The sequence below is a fragment of the Corvus kubaryi genome, unplaced genomic scaffold, assembly GCF_017639235.1.
Source record: "Corvus kubaryi isolate FWS band 111438036 unplaced genomic scaffold, C.kubaryi_AGA036_p1.0 37396, whole genome shotgun sequence".
Classification (NCBI taxonomy): domain Eukaryota; kingdom Metazoa; phylum Chordata; class Aves; order Passeriformes; family Corvidae; genus Corvus; species Corvus kubaryi.
The window spans coordinates 26,159,678-26,184,150 of record NW_024581135.1 but is presented as its reverse complement, the minus strand read 5'-3'; the positions used below and the strand labels follow the sequence as shown (position 1 = coordinate 26,184,150).

At 41.9% G+C, this 24,473-nt stretch overlaps 1 protein-coding gene across 3 annotated transcripts in view; it reads left to right on the top strand.

Moving 5' to 3' along the window:
* The window catches only part of KLF7 (Kruppel like factor 7), a 66,360-nt gene extending 42,446 nt beyond the window's left edge, over nt 1-23,914 (top strand). For 2 of the 3 annotated variants that reach the window (XM_042040557.1, XM_042040556.1), the window contains 2 exons: nt 8,699-8,822; nt 15,508-23,914. In XM_042040557.1, the coding sequence (XP_041896491.1) occupies nt 8,699-8,822; nt 15,508-15,559 (176 nt within the window). In that variant the 3' untranslated portion in view covers nt 15,560-23,914. Of the gene's footprint in view, nt 1-8,698; nt 8,823-9,556; nt 9,678-15,507 lie in introns of those variants that run through there. The other variant, XM_042040558.1, reaches the window with a different exon arrangement.
* The last annotated feature ends 559 nt before the right edge of the window (nt 23,915-24,473 follow it).

The window sequence follows — 24,473 nt, the reverse complement described above, 5'->3', positions numbered from 1 at the left end:
CCCTTTCCCCTCTCCTCTCCTCTCCTCTCCTCCTTTTGTTTTCCTTTTTTTTTTTCATTTTCCTCCCCCCTCCACACTCACTTATTCTGGAGGCTTAATTGGGTAGTTTTGCTACTGGTGTTGCTGCCGGGTGCTTGCCTGTCCCTACCACTCTGCTGCTGTCCCCAGGGCCCGGCCTGGGGGAGGATGTGCCGGCAATTAATGGGGCAGAAGCTGGGGCTGTGTGCTCAGGCTGGCGCCAGCATCTGTCCCCCAGCCCTGCTCCCCACCATCCAGGAGCTTCCTTCAGAGAGGACCTGTGGAGAGGGGTTTGAACAGGGAGCACATTGCAAAGGCTTTATCACTCTCAGTGGGAGTCTTGCACAGACCCAGAGAGATAAAGCCAGGCATTCCTCCCCTCCTTCAGGGCTCAGCATGGATGGCAATGTGCACTTGTTAAATGCAGCCTCTTGAGCAGAAAATGGAGCATTTCCATTTCTTTGGATGTTGCTACATGCTTTGCTTTTCTTTGCTTTTCAGCTAGGCAAGTGGGCTTTGTGGATGTGTGTTAGGTGCTTGTATGTGTGTAAGACATAATGCTGCAAAAATTGGTTTCTTTTTGTGTCCTGAATGGCTACACGCTGAAGACTGCTGCTGGCTTGGTAGACAAGCCTTGGCAAGGCTCTTAGGAACTAATCCGGAGCTTTGAAGTTTGTAGAAAGACTGATTGGACATTGGGTCTGCTTCTTAACCTCTTTCCCCCCATCTCTAATATAGATATGATCAGAGTCACCACTCTATAAGGGCACTGCTGACCTTTTTGGATGAAAGGAGCTGTACATCATTCATGGAAATGTACTGCTTTTACACTTGATCATCCCTGCCCTTCTAAAAATAGGTACAACCTTCTCACATTGTGTATTTCACAATCCTGTCACATTCCTCTTCTGCCCCATGCTGTCTTCTGCCAGCTTTTCTCTTGTGCTTTGTCACTCTTTCAAAGGCTTTTCCATTTTTCCAGCAGGTGGCAAAACTGTGAATAAAATGCCAATTTAATTTTTTTTTCTCTTTTTTTGGGTAGAAAACATCAGTGGGCCAATTGAGCACTGACCGTTGCCCCCTCCTTTGCATTCCTTTTTAATAATAAAAATATTAATTAGGCTTTCTATTCTCCAACAAAAATCAATTAGGAGTATATTGAGGAATGAAAGGCTCAGAAAAGTATCTGAAATTGATTTTTGTAATTAGTTTTACTGGTTGATGGGTCGCACGCACATACGCTTAGATATTGGCATTGATCTCCAGAGGATGTGTGTATTAAATAGCCTGCTCTTCCTTTTTGCTAAAGAAATGAACTTATTAATCTTAAAAAGAGGGTGATGTTGTTGTGCTCTGGACTGCAGCTGCTCACTAGCTTTTCTGTAACCTCACTAGCAGAGCAGCTGCCTGAGCCATGTGATGGTAATGTGCTGAACCTGGTGTGAAAGTAGGGATATTTAACAAGGAGCAGGTTTGGGCAACTCCTTTTCTGTGTCTCATATGTGACAAAGTAATGAGGCAGGACAGGCACTGGTGTTAAGGAGACTTACCTGGTTAGATTTCATTTTCAGGGGTCCTTAAACCCAAATGTCCTTCTGAGACATGTTTCTATTAAATCTCATGTAACCCTTTACATAGGAAGGGAGGAGTGACCAGTAACATTTTCTGTTGTGCCATGTGCTGTGTGCTGATGTTCATCTAATTAAAAGAATTATGGCTTGGCTTCATTGGTATGCCATGTATGTAGCTTGTAAAGCTCTCAGGGACCCTTGGAGATGAAGAGTGCTACATAAATATAAAATATTGGTACTGTGATGTTCCACATTAGGCTTCTCATTGTGCTGAGGCAGACTTTCATCATAAACTGCAGAGCAACTAGGAATGCCTGCCTGAACATTCTCTGTGAGGTGCTCTGGGGGGTTGCTTCTCCCCCAAAACCACACCAGCTGCTGGTACCTCTGAGTGACTCGTGTCTGCAGCAGCAGCATTCCCATGGGCACTGGCCTCTGAAGGATGCCTGGGTTCATCCTGCAGTGACACTGCTGCTCCTGCAATGGCATGGTCCCACTCACCAGCCCAGGGAACAGTAGGTCCCTAAAGGATTTCTCAGGAAGGGTAGCAGGAAAAGTTATTAAAACACTCTTAAAAAGCCAGTGGCACTACCTGATTCTTCACACATTTCTTCACAAAGCTCAGACACCCAGAGTTTTCTTATAGGAAAAATACAAGCAAGAAATCTTGCATTTAATTCCTTTTTTCAGTTGTAATTTTAGTTTGTCTAGTTCTCTGGGAACATCAGTCTTGAAACAAGTGTAGCTAAAGCTGTCTTTCAATACATATTTTTAGACATTGAGACTTTTAAAACTAGTTTCATTTTAAATGGTTTTTAAATTACAGATTTTAAAAAGGAAGGAAATATTTGTGTTTCAGGAAACTTTTTTTTTTGATTCTGAAACTATATATAAAAAATTCATAGTGGAATAGAACACATGCTGATTTTTTTCTGTTGTTTTCTTAAACACACTTTTGCACACAACTTTGTGTAGCTATGTAATATCAAGGAACTCTTCAAACACAGAGCAACGAATATCTTCTTTGAATGGCCTTCAAAATATGCATACATGCAGAATTTGTGGTTTCCGCTCAGTTTCTTTAAACATTTTTGGCTAAATCAAAAAGGAGTGTGAAGGGACTAAAGGAATCCCATGACACTCCCATGTTTTAGCACAGAGAAGTATCAGTAAGGATTTTGACTGTGGTTCTCCTCTGAAGTTCACTCCAGGACTGGGGGCTTAAACTACTTGATTGTTTTACTAAGTGCCCTGCAGGAGAGTGTCGGGGAGGGGTAAGGAAATAGATATGGAAGGATAGTCATAATAATCTTGGTTTGCTTTCAGTTCTGTAAAGATACAGGGTGAAACTTGAGCCTAATGAACATTTCTCCAATGACTTGGATGAAGCCAGTGTTTCACCCCGTAGTGTTGGAATTCTGTGATCATATTGTGCACATCCCAAACTCTGGAGGGTTTTCTTCTTAAAGTCCCTGCTAGTGAAATTCAGGGAATAGAGAGCAAATTTCTTCCTCTGTTTTTCAAAATAAATGTTCCTAGCCTGCAGGGCTGCAAAGAGAAGTTTAAAATCATGGCCCTAGGTTATCTACAAAGCAGAAGGCAAATTATGTCTGAATATTATTGTTTTCTTCTTTAAAATCTCATTATTTCTGTGGAAGAGTGGACTCATGACTTTTTAACCCTTGGGACTGGCAATAAATAATGCAGCTATAAGAAGTACAATATGCACAATATTACAATGATGTAGTTTTGTGATCATGTCCTCAGCTGATCTTGGTTAGGTACCTCTGTGTCCTGTAGCCTAATGTTTCTAATAATCACTCTCTGCTGAAACAGCCTCTGTGAGACGTCTTAGCAAACACTGCCTTACTGCTTGGACAAGAGAAATATGTCTGGGACCTAGAGGGTGTCTGTGGGATGTAGGTGGCAAGGACGGGGTCTCTGGATCTTGAGAAGAGACAACATCCCCGTTGCTGTGTTTTGTGAGGAAATATTTGTTGCGAAGGTTTGTACAGGGTTTACAATTTAAATGTGTTGGAGAGAAAACCTGATGCTCTCTGGTTTGTGCCTGGAGAGCAAAGATACAGGTACCTGCAGCTGAGCTGCTTGCCTGGCCCCCTGCACCATCAAAGTAGAGAAATTCACCTCCAATTCCAGTCTGCCTGGATCTGATGTGTCACAGTCCACCCACGCCTTTGCCTCCCCATTAACTTGAAAAAGAACCATAGGTGGCAATGTCGGATTATTTCTTTCAATGTCTAAAGCTGCATGAATGAAACTCACAAAGACTGCCTGAGGCTGGAAAGTGGAGGGAGAAGTTCCAAGGATCAGTGTGGTGGTCATTACAGAACCAGCCCAGCTCTATCCATCATGTTTTTCTGGAAACCTAGTGTGTGTTTGCCATAGGAATGTAAATAGCATTGTGTGCTTGGCTTTTTCATACTTTCAAATGATAAATTTCTGGCTTTCAAGAGAAAGCTGTACCAATCATTTGTTTATTTTTTGTAACTAGATGCCTAATATTTAGTCTTGCATTCATCTTAGTCACAAAAGGAATAGTGACCCGATTTCAGGGCTGCCAAAGTCTGATGGATTTTTTTTTTATGACTCATCATTTTAGCTTCACTATTGCACGTTTCACGTAAATTTTCAAAGGTCTTTGTCCTCCAGTTACCAGATTGGACCAGGCTGGATGAAATAGAGGATGGAGGGCCAGACTGTACTGAAATGTGCTTCGGGGGTACTTTTAGAAGAAGAGCTCAGTTGTGTGAGGTGCCATAAACAGAAGTGGAACAGAGAGCCTACTCCCCCAACATCCCAGTCTCAGGTATAAAATGTGCTCCAGGAACATGAAAAGGTTAAAATGAGGTATGGACCACAGCACACAGCCACAATGAAGAGAGGCTGCTTCACGGAAGTGTGCAGTTATGATGGACTGAAACCCTAAAGTGTATCTGAAGGGCTAATAGCATTTCTGTAGCAGTGTTTAGGTGATACAACCCTTCTAGACCAGTAGATTTCGGCACACGGCTCTCTGCACAAGCAGGTGTGTGCAGGCTGCTTCTCCAGGATCCTCACCAGGCAACTCAGGATGTGTCTGATGTGAGTGTTTCCTGGTGATCAAGTGACCTCTTTTGAGGCGAGGCTTTGGTTGCCCACATTCACTGTGCTTTGGTTCAGCCTGGCAGGAGTGCAGCCATGGTTTTGGATGGCCTGTCCCAGGAGAGGTGCTGTGCAAGTGCACAGCTGGCATGCTTCACCTACAGCCCAGCTCAGGCCACAGGACCAGGCTGTGGCCAGCCAGAAATAACACCCTTCAAATGCACACAGTGTGGATGTTGGGTCCTGTGCACCCACTGTCTCACTGCAGCTCTCCTTCACTGTGCTGCACTGCTCTCTGATGCACATGCTGTCCACGGAAACTACAAGTCAGTAAGCTTGGAATCACTAGGTAGTGTCTCTGACTCCCAGGGGAAAAAGTAGGAACAGCTGAAAGCCGGTATTCTGTGTTGGGTATAGATTTTCCATAAGCAAATGATACATTTTTTTTAACAAAAGTGCTCATCTAGGAAAATTGCATAATTCACTGCTTGAATATATCTGCACTGCTGGCTGCCCACCCTTCCCAGGTGCATTTCTGGATGTGTGGAATCTGAACCAGCCCCATGGTGTGAGTAAGTTCTGAACTGAAAGAACTGAGTATTTAACATGTTCCTAGGTATTGGCTTCTTTTTGGATGACAACTGGCTCCTCCATTTTAGTGTATTTGTATAAATGTGGATTTATGGATTTGTTTAAGGACTGCACAAATCCTTGTGTTGAATAAAGGCGACTTAAGGAGTGAGCCTCCTTCCTGGGAGGGGCTTGCAGGCACAAGTTTTAAGTGTGGGTTTTAATTTGAGAAAAAGTCAGTGTGGCACAGCTCCGTGACATTCCTATTTTTAATTGGATTTTGACGCTCATAATTAATTTCTTAAAAAGGGGGAGATCTTGGCCCTGTAGAAGTGAGTAGGAGTTTTGCCATTGGCTTCAGCAGAGGAAGATTTCATCATCTATCTTTTTAGTCTCACTAATCCTCTGAACAAGAGAAGAGCAGCCTAACACATGGAAAGGATCCTTCCCATTTCTTCTCCCTGCTATTACCAGTAGTGAGGTAGGAGGACCCTCCCCCCTCTTCCTTCCCGTGCTTTCTACATATGTGCATCTTGGCAAAATACACTTCCATTTCATCTTCATGTAAGGTGAAAGCAGCCATTAAAGGAGCAGTTTGTTCTTAGTCTTCACATGCAGAGACAGGCAGATCTCTCTCCTCCTTCCCTCTTGTGTTTTTGAGTTGCTGCAGCAGGGCAGGAAATCTAACCTCTTTGAGGTCTCTGGGTCAAGGAGCTGTCTGACATGGCTTTAAAGGTCACCGTGCTCCTTTGCATTTACCTTGTGCACTGGGAGCACAGTATGCCAGCATGCAGTCTGGAGCACTCAGAGGTACTGTCTGACATTTTGCAGAACAGGGCTTGGGTTACAAAGGAAAAGCATCTGAAAACAAAACTCAGCTCAGGGCTGTGCAAGGCCAGAGCTGGAACACTTGGGAGAGGAGCCCTGCAGCAAGTAACAGAGAGATGTGGCATTCCTTGGGTTTACCAGTAATCGTGCTTGGCTTTTCTGTCTCTCGTAACCTATATATAGCACCATACATTTTCAAAGCTCTTGACAAATTTTAACAAGCCAAACTCCACTTCAATTGTAGTAGCCTATATAATTTCACAGAAAGCCTGGGATGCTTTTCCTTCACCCTTCTGCTCTGTAGATGACTGTATCCTTCAGTCTGGCTGTACCTGCCAGATTTGGCTGAGCAGTCATCTTCTGCATTTGCTTTGTAGTGTGTGTAGCAAATGTGCTGCAAGGCAGTTTCTCTGCCTTGCTGTCTCCACTCTAAGGTAGGCACTAGAGAGCGTCAGAGAACCAAGGAACTGCATGATCGTCGAGGCTTGTTTACTGACAACTTTTTAAAATAATGCATGAACTGTTCAGACAAAACTGGTGTGCCTTCATAGGCACAGGACCAGGCCTGGGACATCCTTTTCTTCTGAGGAGAGCAGGTGCTGTTTGCCAGGTAGGGTGCAAAGGGCTTGGGGGGAGACTGCTGCAACTGCAGCTCCAGTGCTTGGGGCCAGCACTGGTGACAGTGTTTGAGGTGCAGTTGAGTAACCAGCCCAGAAACAAGACACCAGCACCTTGCTCACTAACAAGAAGATTCTAACTTTTTATTTTCCTGAAGAAATCCTATTCAAAGAATAAAAGAACAAGAGGCAAGTCTGCCGAGATGACCAAGCAGGCAACATTCTAAGTGGGTTAGTGTTACTGTTGGCTCAGTCCATTGTCCTGTTGGGCATTTTCCCGTGGGGCACTGTGACTCACAACAAGGACATCCAGGCTGGCCTTTCTTCATTCGGGAACTGTGGGATAAATGGATATTTTGGTGTAGTCTTGCCAGCTACTGCCCCCTCTTCACAACTTCATCCCAATGAATCCTTTAATTGAACTACTGAGCCAAAGAAACTTCTCAGAGGCCAGTAAAATGGCTCAACTGCACTTAAGGTCTCAGCCCATTTTGCTGTTCTGTCTGGGGCAGATGACCACTGTGCAGCAGAGCTGTCTGTGCAACAAGAAGTCTGCAGAAACTCACCAGAAACCAGAGAATAGCGTTTTTTCATGTATTTTGCTGCAATTCTCTTTCCCTTTTTACTTTTCTTGCTCTTTTTGCCTCTCCAGTTCATTATCATGACATACACAGGTCTCCCATAATCAGATCTCGCTCTTCTACTTGCTGAATAGACACACTAAATATAGCAATCCATGTCTCTGCACTGTCTGCTGTGGTCAAGTGATTGTTTCATGTGACTGGCCTAGAGGGGTCATACAGATTGCAACCTCGGTGTGGCCCATGGTGGGCTTTTTAAGATTACCTTCTTAGCAATTTTAAGAACAAATAAATAAGTAAAAATCCTCTTAGAAGCTTGGTAGTGGAGGTGATTTCTTGTTTGCATTTTATCTCAACTGGCTGCATGGGGAAGAGTGACATGGAGTTTATATAGGAGGAGATGCACTGGAGCATTTGTTGTTGGGGGAGATGATCAATTTGAATGCACACCAATGCATGTACACTGAATAAGGAAAAGGGAGTCATGAGACCTTGGAGTTCTTCATCAGAAGGTGTTAATGATTCCACAGATGTTACACCATGGCAGATTTTGATCTGCAGAGACCGATGTACATTAGAAGATAGATCTGAACATAGAATCATAGAATATCCTGAGTTGGAAGGGACCCACAAGGATCATTAAGTCCAACTCCTACCAGCAGACTAGAATCTCTCCTGTCCTACTACTGCACCATTTCACTGCCTTCAGTGATATTGTTAGTATTTTGGGGCACAGTAACAGCTGATAAAGGTGTAGTGCAAGAAGCCTGAAGGACCAGCTGATTCAAAGAAGTAGAAATGTATCCTCTCACACTCCACAACCTGACTCATAATTTCTTGGTTCTAGGAGTAGATTTTGTTGTCAGAAGGAAGTAAAAAATGTGCAGTCCTTGGGGGCAGCAGGCATGAATGCCTGAGGGGAACAGATGTGAGTCTGGCCATACAAAGGGTAAACAGAATCGGGGTAAAGCATGTGATCCAGTAGTAGTCACTCAGGAGTGGTGCACACCTGCACAGTGTTCAGGTGTTAGTACAGTCAGATACCACAGTAATACATCTGGCAAGGTTAGAGTGAGCTGAAAAGCTGTTTGAAAATCAAGCTTCGGCCACACAGCTGCTTAGGCATTTGAGGACATTCTTAGGGCTTCTTCAAAGGCCAATTGGTTGGTTTTGTTAGAAACAGGAGGTAAGGTTGTGTGAGAATTTTAGCAGTGGTAAAATCTGGACTGGAACTATCCTCAGTACAATCCATCATAAGCCCTAAGTTATTTCCATCCCACACTGACCATGAATTGTGCGATGGGCTAACCTACTCGAATGGGTTAGAGGCAGGGTGGGAAGACACAGGGCTTTCAAGGTGAGTGCTCAGTAATGCTGCTCCACGCTGACTGTTCTCTCCTCCCCTCTGCAGGTGAGAAGCCTTACAAGTGCTCGTGGGAAGGGTGCGAGTGGCGTTTTGCACGGAGCGACGAGCTCACGAGGCATTACAGAAAGCACACGGGTGCAAAGCCCTTTAAATGCAACCATTGTGACAGGTAATGCAGCTTCTAACAAGGTCTTCAAGAAACATGTGGACTTTTGTGACTGGCATGGAGCCGCCAGCTCCCAGAGACAAGAGACCTGGCTCCTGGCAGATGGGGAATACTTCCTAAGCAGTTTAAGCTGTTTCCATCCTACAGCACAGAGAAAAATGTGGGACCAGGTGTAGGTCTGACAGAACCCTGCTGGTGTCTGTTGTGGGCACAGGATTCAGTTCACAGGGCAACTCTTGTTAATACTCTTAAAGCAGAGAAGACATCCAGAGGGCCTTAGACCATTTCAATGATGGCCCTCTCCACAAGGCATCTCCCCAGCTTTCCATCTCCTGATCTTGTAAGCCTGCAGTGCTCACAAAGGCAGAGCAGAGCTCCCTCTGTTTGCTCTGCTTCGAGGACTACCCCAAGCACCACTGCTGGCTACCCGCATTCTGGCAGGGTGGGCCTCGCAAAAACATGGGTGTGTGGCAGGAGGGATGGGGATTGTGTGTTGTGCCACAAGTGGCCCAAATCTATGGGAAACCTCTAGGGAAAAAGCATTTAATTTCGGTATGATCACTGTCTTCTCTTATTACTGAGTGCAGGGCTCCTAAAGAAAAGACAACACAGGGGCATCATTTCCAAAGGCCCAAGAGTGAGTTAGACACATCCTACCGCTCAAGTTCATGGGGTTGTTTTGTGTAAGATCAGTGATCTCTGCACATTCCTGCTAATTAGTGAATCTTTTCCTACAGTTTTAAATCTCACCCTTGACATCTGTTTGAAGTGGGAAATACTCTGCACCTTCATTCCGTGAGGGCCCAGATTTAAAAGCCTGCCAGGTGCGTAGAGCCGAGGTTCCCGAGGAGCCTGTCACGCAGCAGCGCTCTGGGCACTCAGAAGTGAGATGAGAGCGGAGCACGCAGCAGCTCCCCGGGAGAGCCGCCCTTACGGCCGCTCGCCGCGATTCGTTTTTACAGCCCTCGCTGCTTTAGCTGCTTCAGTAAATACTGAGCTGCTCTGAAAAATCTGCTCATCCTTGCTTGGTGCTGAGTGTTTTTGAAAGCTGGTTCTTTGAATTTAGAAACAAAACCAAAAGAACACCCTTCTCCACATCCCCAATCCCCGCTGATAAGAAATCAGGGTGGAGCAAAAGCAATTACCCCTGTAATGACTCTTGACAGCACTGACAGGATCGAACAATGAGCACTTCTCCCTCACTCACCCCCCCGCTGAAGATTGGCAGTGCCCTGGGTGAAACCTGGATCCACTATTGAGTAATCAAATAATGTGCTTGCATCTGAACATGTTATCCAGCTAATCCTATTTATATATTTTTTTAAAAGAGGCTTAAGAAAATTACCCGTCTTTTTAATGCAGCACTAAGGTTCTCAACTGCGATAAGGAAACGTTTTGTAATACAATAAAGGCTCTAGGAAGCCTCTGGGTACACCAGACCAACAGAGAATATGCGTGGAGAGAGGATGTGAGGAACATAAACAAGGGACCCCATCCTTTTATGGGAAGGAAATTTGATAATTTTCACATCCTGCCTTTCCAAGAGCTTCATCTCCTTAAGTGCTCTTCTGCCCTTGTCTCCCCTCTTCCCGTTCCCCTTCCCCCATAGAGGGCTTCCTCTTGGATTATCTTTTGTTTTATCCCTGGATTATCTTTTGTTTGCTCAGAATGAGGGACAGGATAAGCCAAGGAGGGACCTCTGCAGTTCTGCTTTTGTTTAAGCACTTCTGTGAATGAGAACAATTATGTTCTCTGTTTTAAATGTAAGGCATTGCCTTTCTCTTTTCTTTCCTCCCAAGTGAACACACACACACACATAGACACACAGCCCCAGGGTTTCTGTGTCAGGACAAACAATATAATTAGCAGAGATCTAAAGAAATACAGCCACTATTTTCAACTCCTCGGTCTCTTTCAGCCTTTTGTTAAGTGTTCATTATTCTCCCTCTACATATTGTCCCTTTCTACCTAGCTTTTCTTTTTGGCAGCAAACTCAGTCATTGCAGTCAAGAGACAGATTCCTGTAATCATCGAATGCATTTTCTGCTCTTCTGCTGAATCTGTAGATGAAGGAAAAACATTATTAATAAAGTTCAGAGTGCTGGGAATTGTGCAGTGTTAAACTCTATGCCCACACTGTCTGTGTGTGGTGATAGGAGGCAGATATGTCCTTATTTCCCCAGTTAATTGTTGCAAGCTTTTAGAGTGACAGTGCCTGTTCTTCTGCCCCACTCTGCCATACTACTCTTTTTCATTCTTTTCTCACTCTCAGGCCTCTCTGCTACCACCTGTTGCAGCGGTCACTTAAGCAAGCGCTGAAGTATGAGCCTAAAACTGCCTTTAGCTATTTAGGCAGACTTTTAAAGATGTGCCTTCCTGAGCCAGGGTTCCAGCTGGAGAACAGTTTCTCTGTGTTTGAACGGCTACCCTTTATTGCACTCACCATTATTGACAGGAGCTGTGGCCACCCTCTCAGACATGCTGGCTTGTTAGATTTTTAAGGAGCTGATTGGAGCTGTTTTAACAACACTGATGTAGCACAAATCCTATGCCTGTTGTTCAGAGCTGAGGGCTGTATCTTGGCAAACAGAGCTTGGAATGGGTGATTCAGATAGCAGAGGGGATGTTGTTCACACAGTCTGGCTGCAGTTCCCTTCCAAGGCTGTTTTTAGATGTGCTTGTGTCTCTCACCTTCTGACCAATATCAAAGGACTATTAATGCCCTCTGTGTTTAAGTCAGTTTTGTAACAAAAGAGGTAAGAAGGTGAGATTCTCTTCTCCTGCTGTCCCAGCCCTATCCCAACACCGTGCAGCCCACAGATCACATTGTTAGTCATAGCTGGCAAGCTACCACTGGTTTGAGTAACATCATGTGTACTGCAAATGGTGTGTGGCTTTGTGGCAGCAGGAGAGAAAGGAGAATCAGCTGAAGTGGTGTGGAAAGCACTAAAGGAAAGTCCTTAGTGCCTTCCAGATGTCAGGGTTATGCTGGTTGTTAGCATTCCCCAGGAATTTTGCTCTTCAGAAACACAGGCTGGGGGTGTTCCTCACACAGTGAAAGCCCTCAGCACTTCAAGGGGAAGAGTTTGACAGGGTAATGGCACTTGCTTATTCTATGTGAATACGTGTTTAGGAGACAGCAGCTTAGTGCCAGACTGTTGGGGTGCATATTCCTCTCTGCGTGTGTGCACATGTGCACATGGTTTCCTTGTTGATAGCAAGCTAAGAGTGCACTTAGCTGGAATGAGCATATCCCGCAGCTGGTAAGAAATACACAGCTGGTAAGAAAGATGGCTGTGCAATATATTCTCTCTCGTTGTACTTACCTTCCCATTTTCTCCTTCAGAGGCTTCAGTGCCAAGCAGTATTGTGTTGCTAAGGAGATATAGCAAAAAGAGAAAGGAAGGAATCATGTTTGGGAGCAGGGAATTTGTGTATCACACATCCCTGTGTGATACTTTTATAATTAGAGTGTCTTATTCTAGCATAAACTGTTCTTTCTAGGAAGAGCTAGACCGGGGAAGGGATGATGGAGAAGGCTATGGTGGGGCCACGTATGATGTGCAGAGCTGGTCTGGAACTGAAAGAGGTGTAGAGCCAGAGGTGCAGAGCAAAGTCTCATGTCATGGGCAGGACTAGAGACCAGCAAGCTCCTGTTTCTTAATTTTTTAAGAAGCAGTTTCCTTTGACAACTTATCCTGTGGAGCCTCTTCCATTGCTGCCTCTAGTCCCAGAAACACCCCCCCCCCCCAAAAAAAAAAAAAAAAAAAAAGTGTGTCCAGTAATCAGTAGGCTTTTTGGCAGTGTGATTTAGCTGCAAAAATTTTGTACAGACTGTTTTACTGTTGAAATAAATATCCACATCCACCAGCCTTACCAAGAGATAGAACTAAGCAAATTAGTCAACAGGAGAATGTGAAGAATTACATGACTTGTACCATTTTATTAGCTATAAACTAGCAAATATGGCACCATTTTATTACCTATAAAATATTATAGTTGCTAATATGGTGTTTATTGATGTGAAACAATGTATTGAATCTGTAATTTTAACAGATCTCACTATGGTGTGACTCAGCATACACTTTCCTGGGTTGCCTCTCTAAAAGAGACAATTGGAGAGGAAAAGCTGTGCTTGGGTGGTGGTCTTATGACTAGTCCTAGACTGAAGTGCCAGCTGGTGCATGTCTTTTTGGCAGCCACTCAAGCTGTTGTTTTGTTTTGGCAGCCCTTGTAGCCAGAGCATGCTGCCTTCTCAGTTTAGACTGATGAGAGAGACGTTGGTCCAAGGGTGTATTTTGTCACCCTAGGGCTAGAAAATTCTGGCTGTGCAGAGCCTGCTGTGTTGAAAGCCCAGTGTCCATTGTCAGATTCATGTCTGTCTTGCTGTGCCTCATGTAGGACCTTGGAGGAATGCTGCCTCCATCCTATTTTGCAGTCTTTCATTTTGTCATTCTGAAGGTATTAACTCCCTTGTAAGCCCTGCAAGTAGAGAAGAGCTGACTTGAGCAGAGCCATGTGCTCATTCATAGAAGATGAGTATATGACTTTTCTTGTGGAAGTTGCTTTGTTTTAACATTTCTTTGTCTTAAAAATGTACCTCTTGATCACTCATCTCTGTGTGTAGATGCAGATCAATTACATGGGCAGTGGCATACTTCAGCAGGACAGAAAAGGTCCCCTAGCTATTTAAAATAGCTTCATTTTTATAGTTCTTCTCTTTCTCAGCCTGTCTCTGCTTAGGGTGTTTATCCTTTGGGTGTTTGCCTTTAGATTGATTGTTCTTTTTTTATCTATCTGTATGGGCTTTTTTGGCGGGTTGTTTGTTCTTCTGCTTCTTCTTTCTGAAAACTACAAAACACCGAACTACTGCTTTTTGAAAAATAAACTCGGTGCACATATATGAGCTATCTTGATTCTCACAATAAGCCATTTGGATATTCTTCAGATTGTTATTGGTGGCTGTTTTATACTCTTATTCTGTGGAGCACTGAAAAGACATGCCAGGCCAATCAGTTCTGTAAGTAGCTTTTCCTAGTGCTCTTGGAGCCTACAGAACCAGTTTACTCAAAAGCCACAGGTATGTGGGGGTTGGTGTGATATTTGTAGTAAATGTTTTTAAAATAAATAAGCTAAGGTCTTGTGGCTTAAGGTGGAAAGAAGGCAAGCCAGAATTTGCAGGGAGCTTGAAAACCTCCTGTTTTTAAATGCTCAACTGAGGTTGCTAGTAGAAATTTAATTTCTGAGTGTGTCTGAGTCCTGCCACTGTGACAGACAAGTTCCATTTTAGGGCTGTGGGGCAGGCAGCCAGAACCACTGCCTCCTTCTCCTGTGGTTTGTTCTCCAGTGCCATACGTATCTTAAATGACACTGTGATGGTGGGTGTGTACTGGATTGGTACTTCCAATCCCGTATCTAATGGGTATGGCATCAAAAAAGTATTTTTGCTTACTGGCATTCTTGGTAGAATAAAGCATATATTGAATGACAGGTAAGAAAAGCACTTGTCCTCCTGAGAACTTATTCCCCTGATCACTCTGACAATATCTTGGTGCTATGCAGTTCCTGAATTTGGGCTACTGTTCCTGCTGCTGTGAGTGCCCAGCAGCTTGTCTACTACAAGGCAGCTCTTCTGGAAAACGAATTTCTGATTAACTCTTTGTGGGGTTGCTCTTTTCCTTGAGTACGTGTGGTTTTTTCAGAGTATCTTAACCCACTTCCTGAGTGGATTAAGTAATTTCTGAAGAAGGCAGTCACAAACCTTTAGTGAGTGAGTTAATAAAGGATAGATGCTTCATTTCAAATTCATGGTCTACCGTATTCTCCATTAACTACATGTTTAGACCAGCCCTAAAACTCAACTAGTTCTCTAGGGCTGCCACTCTATCTCATCAGGTCCAGCTACATGTTCAGAATGACAAAACATGTTCTCTTATGAGTTGGAAAAAAAGGCCTTGTGGATAAAGAACAGGAGTTGAAAGCCCAAGTCCTGGCTGTTTTCTTTCCCCCTGGTTTTACCACACCTGTGTGATTTACAGCTTCCTTGCCTTCTCTGTCTCTCAATTGTCACTCTTACAAAATAGGCATAATATCTTCTGTCAACGTCCTTCAGGGAGATAATATTCATCAGAATCCACATATTACCACCCACATTCCCAGCTGAGAGGAAGGGAGAGATGAAGTCTGATGGATTGTCAGCCTCCAAACTCTGAGCCAGTTTTCCTTCCAGTTTGGAGTTAGAAATGAGAATTCAGCTTTCAAAACTAGCATCGTTCTTCAGTGCTTGTTGCAAATAGTGGGCACTTGAGAAACCTGGTATTTTTAAAAATTATGTTGGTGAGTACTTGAATAAAACTGATTTTTTCAAATGCAAACACACACATACTAAATATTTGGTTTTATACTACAGGTGCATAGATAAACACTCCTCCCTGATGTCTGACTCAGTGAAATAAGCGGGAGGGAGAGGAACAGGGAAAGGATAAAAGTAGTCTCTTTAGCTTACAAAGAGCCAGGATAGTTGCCTATCTGTGGTCACAGATAGGGTTTGGTGGTGATCCATGGATAACCCAAGGAATGTTTCTAAACTGGGATATATGTTTTCTCCTGCACGTAACAAGGAAGGAGCAGAAACCCTGTTTTCCAAAATCCTGTACGTATTTCACTTCCTGCTTGCTTTATGTTGCAGGTGTTTTTCCAGGTCGGATCACCTCGCCCTCCACATGAAGAGACACATCTAAATATCAGTCAGCTTGGCATGGATGTCATCTGGGCTAAATGTTGTGAGATGAAAGTGGAACTCAAGTTACAACGTGCTACCTTACAGGAGAAGAGAACTTGATCCCGTGTAATCCTCTGTACAGGGACCACATGCTCACACTGTCGTGCACCCAGTTACACTCAAATACATCGGTTCTTTTATGCCTTGCCCAAGCTGGATGCGAGAAGATGCAGGCGAGGAAATGGTATAGAGGTGAAGTCAGTGAAAAAGAACAATTGCTTACAGTACTTCATCCCTCGGATTTGTTTCCTGTTTTTGCCAATGGAAATCAAAGAAAACAGAGGAGGCTTCCCTGCAGGTGGACGGCAGTAGGAGGGGCTTATCTAACTTGCTTCTCAGTGCAACTCAGTAGAAGAATATGTTGTCTTGAAGTTGCATATTTGTAGCACTAACTTTCTTTTTAAATAGATGGGGGGAAAACAATGACCTAGAAAACCAAATCCCAGTTTGGTAGCCAAAATTAACCTCTTGGTTTTTTTGTTCTTTCTCTGAGAATTCCTAATGTTCAGTGCATCAGACTTCTCGCAGACACTTTGACTTGTCTTGGTTTTGGTTTTTCTTCCTAGAACTGAGCTATTGAGATCCTTTTAAGTCAATACCAGTGGCCTTAATGGCAGTAGACTGTGGAGTGACACTTGTGACACAAACATCCTCTTTTTGGCCTGAGTTTATGTAGACTTCACGGAGGATTATATTTTTGTTGGTTGTTTTTATTTTAATTTTTTTTTTTGGCTATTGCACAACATATGCACTAGGGACTCTGGAAGCTGCTGCCACGATGGCTAAGTAGCCAAGGGATAAACCCCTGAGATACAGCACCTAATGTCTCTGTAAGCCTCACCTTATTGCCATAGCTAGGACTCCTTGTTTATTTTTTGAACAAAAAACTTCAAAAGCTTGGTTGGAAGCTTAAACCTTTTTTCTCTTTTCTCCACAAACAAGTGATCTTCAGAACTCCTTGTCTTCACCTGGATATCAGTCTGGGACTGGCCACACAGGCATGACTACAGGATTCCTTCCACATCATGTGAGCATGTTAGCCACAACCCACGGTGACTTAGTGGTGAATTATGTTGCTTTTTCTTGCAGTTCTTCTATTAACCAATTTAAAACATTAGCCTTTTGTTTGTGTAAAGAGCACCTGCAGACGTTTTAATTTAAACATGTTTGTTGAGCATCTTACACACAAAAAACACCCCCAAGCCAAAAATCCTACTCCAGTCTCTGAGTAGGAAATCAAGAACCTCTTCCACGTACAATGGCTTCATTCAGCATTAGCCCATTAAAGAAATTATCAAAGTCCTGCTTTTCCATTCATCAAGTTGATGTGGCCCACACCTATATGAAAAAATGTAACCATGTGAGCGGTGAAGGAAGGGATTTTATATACAGCAGTGAGGCATTTCCAAATGATTGGTCTAAAGTGTTACTAACCTAGAGGTCCGTTTTGGCCTACAGTGTGAATCATCAAGGAGAAGTGGAGGTCTCATGCTCACCCTTCCATCCTATTGATAATTTGATTTCTTTGGCTCAAAGTGGACTAAAGTCTTCATTACAAAAGGAAAAAAACCACAAAAAATGTATTGTCATAACTTGTATTTGAACCTATTTGGCACTGGCCCTGACTCCAAAGACTGCATTTAGGACCATAAAAATGGCCTATGCAAGCAGGCAGGTGGTCATTAGGTTGTATATTTTGTATATTCTGGGACCATCCCTACAAGATGTGTCTAGAAATGAAACAAAATAGCGCGTGGTCCACAAATGGTTGCTGCTCTTTTATAATGTATTAGCCAACTACCCTTCTTTGACTGTTTTGACTCATTGACTGTTAAATATTTCCCTTAATTTATGTTTTGGGAGGTAAAATTGTACTCTTAGGGGGAAAAAGAGCAAACAAGAAACTCCATAGATGTTTTTAGAGCTGTCACTGGGATCCTTGGCACTTGAATTCTCAGCATTTTGCAACCTTTGGTTCTAGTGAGAGATTGAATTTATTCAAAAGATGCTGGTTTTCCTCACAGTTTTCACAAAACACTGTGACTGTCAACTGAACACTTTGGGGACAGGGGGGAAATACGATGTCTGGCCCATATGGCATGAAATATGGACCAAAATCTAACCATCTCTTAGGGACAATGATGTAATATTCGTGATAAGAGCATGAGAGAGAGTGAACGAAAGTCAGAAAGAAAGAGAGAGAGAAGAAAAATTGAATTTATTCCAAAGATTTAAAACTAACTATACTCTATATATGTATATATATATGCTTATATATATATATGTATACGTTTAAAAATTGCAGAGCACTGCTTGCTGACAATCTCGTATTTCTCTACTTCTGTATTTGCATACGTTTTATGGCCATTCCACCCAGCTGTTCCACTGGGACTGAGGGCCCTAGAATCTGATTTGTGTTGGAATTTATAGAGCATCCTGCCAGATCACAGAATCACAGAGTATCCTGAGTTGTAAGGATCATCAAGTCCAACTTCCGGCCCTGCACAGGACATCCCAAGAATCCCACCATGTGCCTGAGAGTATTGTCCAAATGCTCCTTGAGCTCTAGCAGGCTTGGGGCTGTGACCACTTCCCTGGGGAGCCTTTTCCAGTGCCCGACCACCTTCTGGGTGAAGAGCTTTTTCCTAATGTCCAGCCTGAACCTCCCCTGACACAGCTCCATCCCATTCCCTTGGATCCTGTCACTGGTCACCAGAGTGCAGAGATTGGTGCTGCCCCTCAGGAAGATGTCTAATGGGAACTGAAAACCTCAGCTGTGTGAAACTGTAGAGCATCCAGTGAGTGCATTAGACTAAAAAAAGTATAAGAGAATCCTAGAATTTCCTTACTGTAGTGTCCTAAAATCTATGCTCTCCAATTCTCCACTACAATATTCATTGGCTGTGAACCTGCATAAATATCCTCCTTTGTCATCTGACCACACCTGCCTTTGGATACGCTATCAGTAGTATACAAACTTTAAAAATTAAGTGACAGTTTAAGCACCAGGTTCTATTTAAATTGGAAAAAGTCAAGCAAGACTGTTTTTTAGCTCCCATTGTCATTTATGGTCTTGTTGGCGTCTTATTTAAATATAATATGGCCAGAACAAGGGCCCCAGGGAAAAAAAATGCTGAAGTATCTCTTTACTTTGTTCTAAAGGCAGGCCTACATATAAATCCCGGATCCAAATAGTGTAAAAAAAATAGAAAAAAGGGGGGTAAAAGGCAGATTTCAAATTTCTCAGGCTTTGTAGCAGGTCTAGAACTCTGAAGCTAAAATTTGAGCTTTGGAACCACCTCTTATGTTTGAAAAGGGAGATATTTTTCAGCTGTATATATGGTGTACTCAGTCAATCTCTTGACTTCAGTTTTTGGGTGCTCATATGCAAGTGTCTTAGTCATTACTAAAATTTTGAACCATAACTTTGGTATTTTATAGAAGGAGTCTCCATTTTGGAAAGGCATAATTAGTGATACATTCCAGGATTGGGTTTTTTTGTACAATGACAAGTTTTGTGTCTTTGCAGATATTTTAAGCTGTGCACTTCAAACTCGTGTAGTCTGGTATAGTTAGTTCCTTTTTGGGCCTGTGTCTCCTTGCTAAAGTTGTACAGTTGTCCTCTGTAAATTATGAGTAGAATCAGACTAAAGAGGAAAGGCTCTGTGTAAGGCTTCTTGAAAGCAAACCCATAAACAGATGATTTGGTGACAGTTGAGGACTGAGTAATCCAGCTGTAGAAAGGAGAAGTTTTACCTTGTTTCCTTCAATGCTAGATTTATGCCTATTTGCAAAAGAGAAGCCATTATAAGAAAGTCAGATTGTGGTTTCCAAGGCTGTGGAACTATAGGATGAAAACACAAATTGAGCTAAAAGTCTCACAGAATAGTGTCCACAGAGGAAGCAGTCAGTCATAGAACCATGCATGTGGAAAGGGGCCTCCAGAAACTCTTAGCCAACCTCCAACTAGAGCTGGTTACTCATGGCCATATCCAGCTGAGTTTTAAATGTCCTCAAGAATGGAAATTCTGCAACCTCTCTGTGCAAGCTGTTCCAATATTTAACCACTTTTATAGTGTAAAAAAAAAAAATCAAAAATCTGTGTGTCAAGTAGGAATTTTCCATGTTCAAACCTGTTTTCAGTGCCTCTTCCACTGTGCACCTCCAAGAAGAGTCTGGCTTCTTCTCTATAGTCTTGGTTAGGTATTTGGAGATAGCAATAAGATCTACACTTACCCTTCTCTTCCTCAGGCTGAATCATGTCTTTCAGCCTCTCTTCATCCATCATGTGTTCCACAACCTTCATGGTGACTCTCTGCTAGACTTGCTCCAATCATTTTCTTGTGATGGGGAGACCAAGACAGAATATTCCAGGTCAAGATGTGCTTTGTATGTTACAGTGGTGATATAATTTATTTATTTGTGACTTTTCCATTATCTAATTGAGACAACTTATACTCAAAGACAAGATTCTATTTTGAAAACTGACTAATAAAAAATAATTTAGGAGGCACCGGAATAAATAGTTTTCTAATTGAGTTTGCTGAATCTGTGCATAAAAATATGCATATAGAAATATATTTCTATACTGCCAGCTTGAGGCCTGGCAAGCAAAATTCTGTTTTTCCCAACACGATCATTGATGGTTCACTTTGAACTAACAAACTTATTATTTCATTTGTACTGTATCAAATATGAAGACACATGATGCTCTATTTTAGTCACTTCTAACATTAAAACAACACTTCAGTGCATCTTTGTTCTGTTTGGTTTTCCCCTTAGGAGATAAAGAGCAACATAAAATATCACATGTATTTTATAAAGATTGGTCTAAAAGTGGATGGCAGAATCCAGAATATTTTTCATTATCTCTGAGTTGTTCTTTTTCAGTAGCTAGTACTCAGTCTAGACAATTACATTACCTGGCTAAACTGGCAACTGAAGTGAAATTCTAGATTCTTTCAATGTCTTGGACAAGGCCCTAAACAGTCTGATCTCACTAATCTTTTTTTAAACAAAGAGTTGAAGGCTGGATTAGGTGACCTCCAGAAGTACCTTCCAATATTAATTTTTCTGTGTTTCTATGATTGATATCACAGCCCTCCCTGATTAAATGTGTACTGATTCTATTTCTTCATAGTCTTGTGCTGATGGAACAGACTGTAGGGCAGGTGTGTAGGTTTTTTCTCAAATTCTGACAGTTTCATCCTTGTTAAACTTTATAAGGTTTCTTAATGAGGGAGACCTAGAGAGGAAGAAATCTTCAAAAAACCCAAACCCTTAGCAAACCAGTTTGAAGCAATATCATGCCTTGAGATATGTCACAGCTGCAGGGACCAGACAGATATTACAGAAACAAGTTTGCTAGCCTGGAAGACCCATGTGATGTATCAGAAATGGTTTCCAGGACCTGAAATCCAAGCCAACATATTTCTACAAAGGTGAACCTTTTTTTTCATTCATTCCTATTTTCATCAGACTTTTTGGAATTGCTGTTTTTTGGGGGGGGTAGCACATTTTCATATAATGCACAGGAAGCACTGACCAAACACAGATAGGGAAGAAGAACCTGAATGCAAGAGGATCCCTCAGGTCCTTGCTTTCAGAATTGTTTTGACTTCAGGCATAAAAAATTAACTAATCACTAGGGCGTATAGGTAAAATGGAATTGATCAATATGATAGTTGCAGTGATTGAGTATATCTTAGCTGTGACCTTTCTGATATCTACAGATTCGGGCTTTCTCCCTCATTTTTATCTGACCCTAGACAATTCGGGGTTTGTATCTAATATAAAGGTTGCTCCTCCTATTTAACACACTTTGTGTACAAAAGAGGTGGTAATTGGTACTTTTGACAAAGCTGATGAAATCCAACTTCCTTAAGTGTTTCCCTTCCTCTTAATGTATGTCAAAATCTTTAAATTTAAAAAAATAAAAAAGAGGAAAATTTTGTAAATAATGTAATGTTACTAGGCCAGCACTCAGTGGATCAAGAGCTTTTACTCTTGATTTCATTCAGGACTTGGCACATTCTGTCATTCCATCCAGTAAGACTGTTTTTGAGCTTTCATATCCTGGGAAATGCTCTAACCCAGAACTCCTAAAGTACTTTTGGCTGATTTCAGATAGACTTGCACTTGCAAAGATATCTACATACCAAGAAAAAAACCAATGCTTGACAATAACTATTTAACTCTGTCTTGAAAAAATGGAAATATTTTTCTCCCAAGATATTACAACTACTCATTGACAAGTCTTGCCTGTCTTTCATTAGCATTTAAACGACACCTTCATGAATGATCTTTTCCAGATCAAACTTGGATATTCTTCTTCCTTTTGTCACACTTGTGTCTCTTTTTATTAATAGTTTAGGGATGACTACTGCAGTCTTTCTCCTCCACAGCTCTGCACAGGCTTCAGTGGCAAGATTTAGCATGGTAAGGACTGTAGGATCTGGCCTACCAGGTACTAAGATCTGTGTCGTAAAGGTGAGAATTTCCTCCTCCCTTAGAGGAAGAAGTCTCGAGAATACTTGTGCTATATAAGTTATATATATAATGATACAGTTGTATATATAAGTTATATACATAAAAATGTGGAGATGGGGAGTAGACTGCCTTTATCACCTCATGAATGAGTTTCCCTACCTGAAAACTTTCAAATGCAGGCGTCATATTAGAAACAGGGTTTTATAGTTTTCCTCAATGCTTGTTGATGGCATTTTTGTTGTAATAATTGAAGTTGGAACTCTGCGATTTTCAAAATGAAAGCTTTGATGATTTTTTTTTAAGTGCTTTGGTCCTAACTTCTATATACTGCCAGAAAACAGGTTCTCCACCCTGTCTCTGTGTGGGTGTGGATGTACAACAGGATACTGTATATACCTACACAGAAGAGCAAACTGAGCTACTGACTTACAGTTTGTAGTAGCCAATCGTGCCTATTGCTTTCATTTAGGGAGGGCACTTGCTGTTGCCACTGCATTTTAGGAATCATGTCAGCTTCTGTAGGGAAGTTTTCAACAGTGCTGGGAAATACATGTTGCTGTGTACTGTGAATGAGTAGGCTGCAAATTTGGGGATTGGGAGGGGAGGTGGGAAGGGAGGGGGATGAGGGCTTCGCATGTACACACTAAAAGGGAACTAGAATGGACAGAAACATGGCAATTTTAGCCTCTGTTGTTGGGCTCTCGGAGAAATGAAAAGCTAACATGCAGTCCCTGGAAGGCCTGATGGCTGAAGGGCTGATCTTTATGTTTTGCAACATACGTTTTACCCATTACTCTGTATTTAAATCCCCAGACCTATCAGATTCTGGAAGTAGATCAAAACACTGGTTTAAACACTACTTTGTTACCAAGGCCATGTCTCTACCAGGGAAGCTGCCCTAGGTTAAAATCAGTCTAGTTAAATCACTTTGTAGCTGCACCTGTTATGTGATTGCCTGGATCAAGTTTGCTTTGGCATCCTATGCAGTTAAGCTGAAGTGTAAGAAACGTTTCAACTAATTAAGATACCTCTACACGAAGGTTCTTGCACCAATTCAAGTACCTGGTTGTGAAATCACTGCATATAAACCATAACAGCTTTTCTCTTAGAAACAAGGCCTTAGTTTGGCACGTCTCCTCATCTAGTTGAAAAAAATAATAATGCAGGCTGAGATTTTTTTTTTGCTTTGCAAAGTGACCTGTTTTCCCCCTTGTTCTTTGAAACTTTTCTTGCTCTCTACCACACATTAGATTTTTGTTTGGGGAATTTTTCTTTAGCAACAACAACAACAACAAAATGTATGAATGATCCCTATTAAAAAAAAAAGAAAAAAAGAAAAAAAAAGAAAAACAAACAACATTGCTTGAAGGACTTTCATTTTGCACTATAGTTTTTCTTTTACCAGATGTGTCTGACAAGTGCATTTCGGAGATGCCCTCGGTCACGTTCTCTCAGGCCTACTCTGGTATTTCTAATATATCACAGAAGTACCCAATCTTGTAGCCCTCAGTTCTGCCTTTTTTTGACATTTTATTTTTTTTAAGCTTTTTATATATATATATATATATAAATATATTACTTTGTCAGTTTTTTTGCTGTACAAAAAGTCTTAAGATTTAAAAATATTATTTGTATTATATGATGGTGGTATGTTAATGTTACAAAATTATTAATGAAGAAAAAATTTATTTTTGTTACTGGTCTGTTTCATAATTCTTTTTTAAATTGGTATATTGTAAGATATCTATGCAAAAATGTTATGTGACGCATTTTTATTTAAGAATGTAATATGTGTAATAAACAGTAGAATGTGTTTGGCCCGACAGTGGTTAGTGTGCCTTGTATATTATTTCTTTATGAAAACTTCTGTGAAGAGTGAAATGGCTTTTGGAGTATCAGTTAAGGCCATGGTTCTGTAAACAGTTATTGACATAAAAATACAACTTCTAAGTGTGCTTTAGCCTAGTAGAATCATATTTCTGGATTTAAATAATTTATTTTTAATGTATTTCATAACAGTTCAGGTGTTGCTTATGTTCATGCTGTGTCACATGTTGCTTTTGGAAAAGATGCTCAAGAAGGAAGTTCTTATTCTTAAAAGCTGACTGGCTTGTAATCCTGCTTCTTTTGGAGCCAGTGATTTCTGTTATTTGATAGTTTACACTTGTTGAAGATTTCAGCCAGTATTATTTTTGTAAAAGACGCAGAGAACAGTTGTGTTTTATTTTCCATGCTTAGCTTTGCAACATTTGTCAGTCAGTGGTCAAAACAGGACTAGACTTTGAGGCTCCTGAGAGCTTGTGCTGTGCTCTAGTCCGTGTGTCAGGCTGTCTCACAGGACTGCAGCATTGTTCTCTTTCCCCGCCTCAGTCATTTAGTCTGCC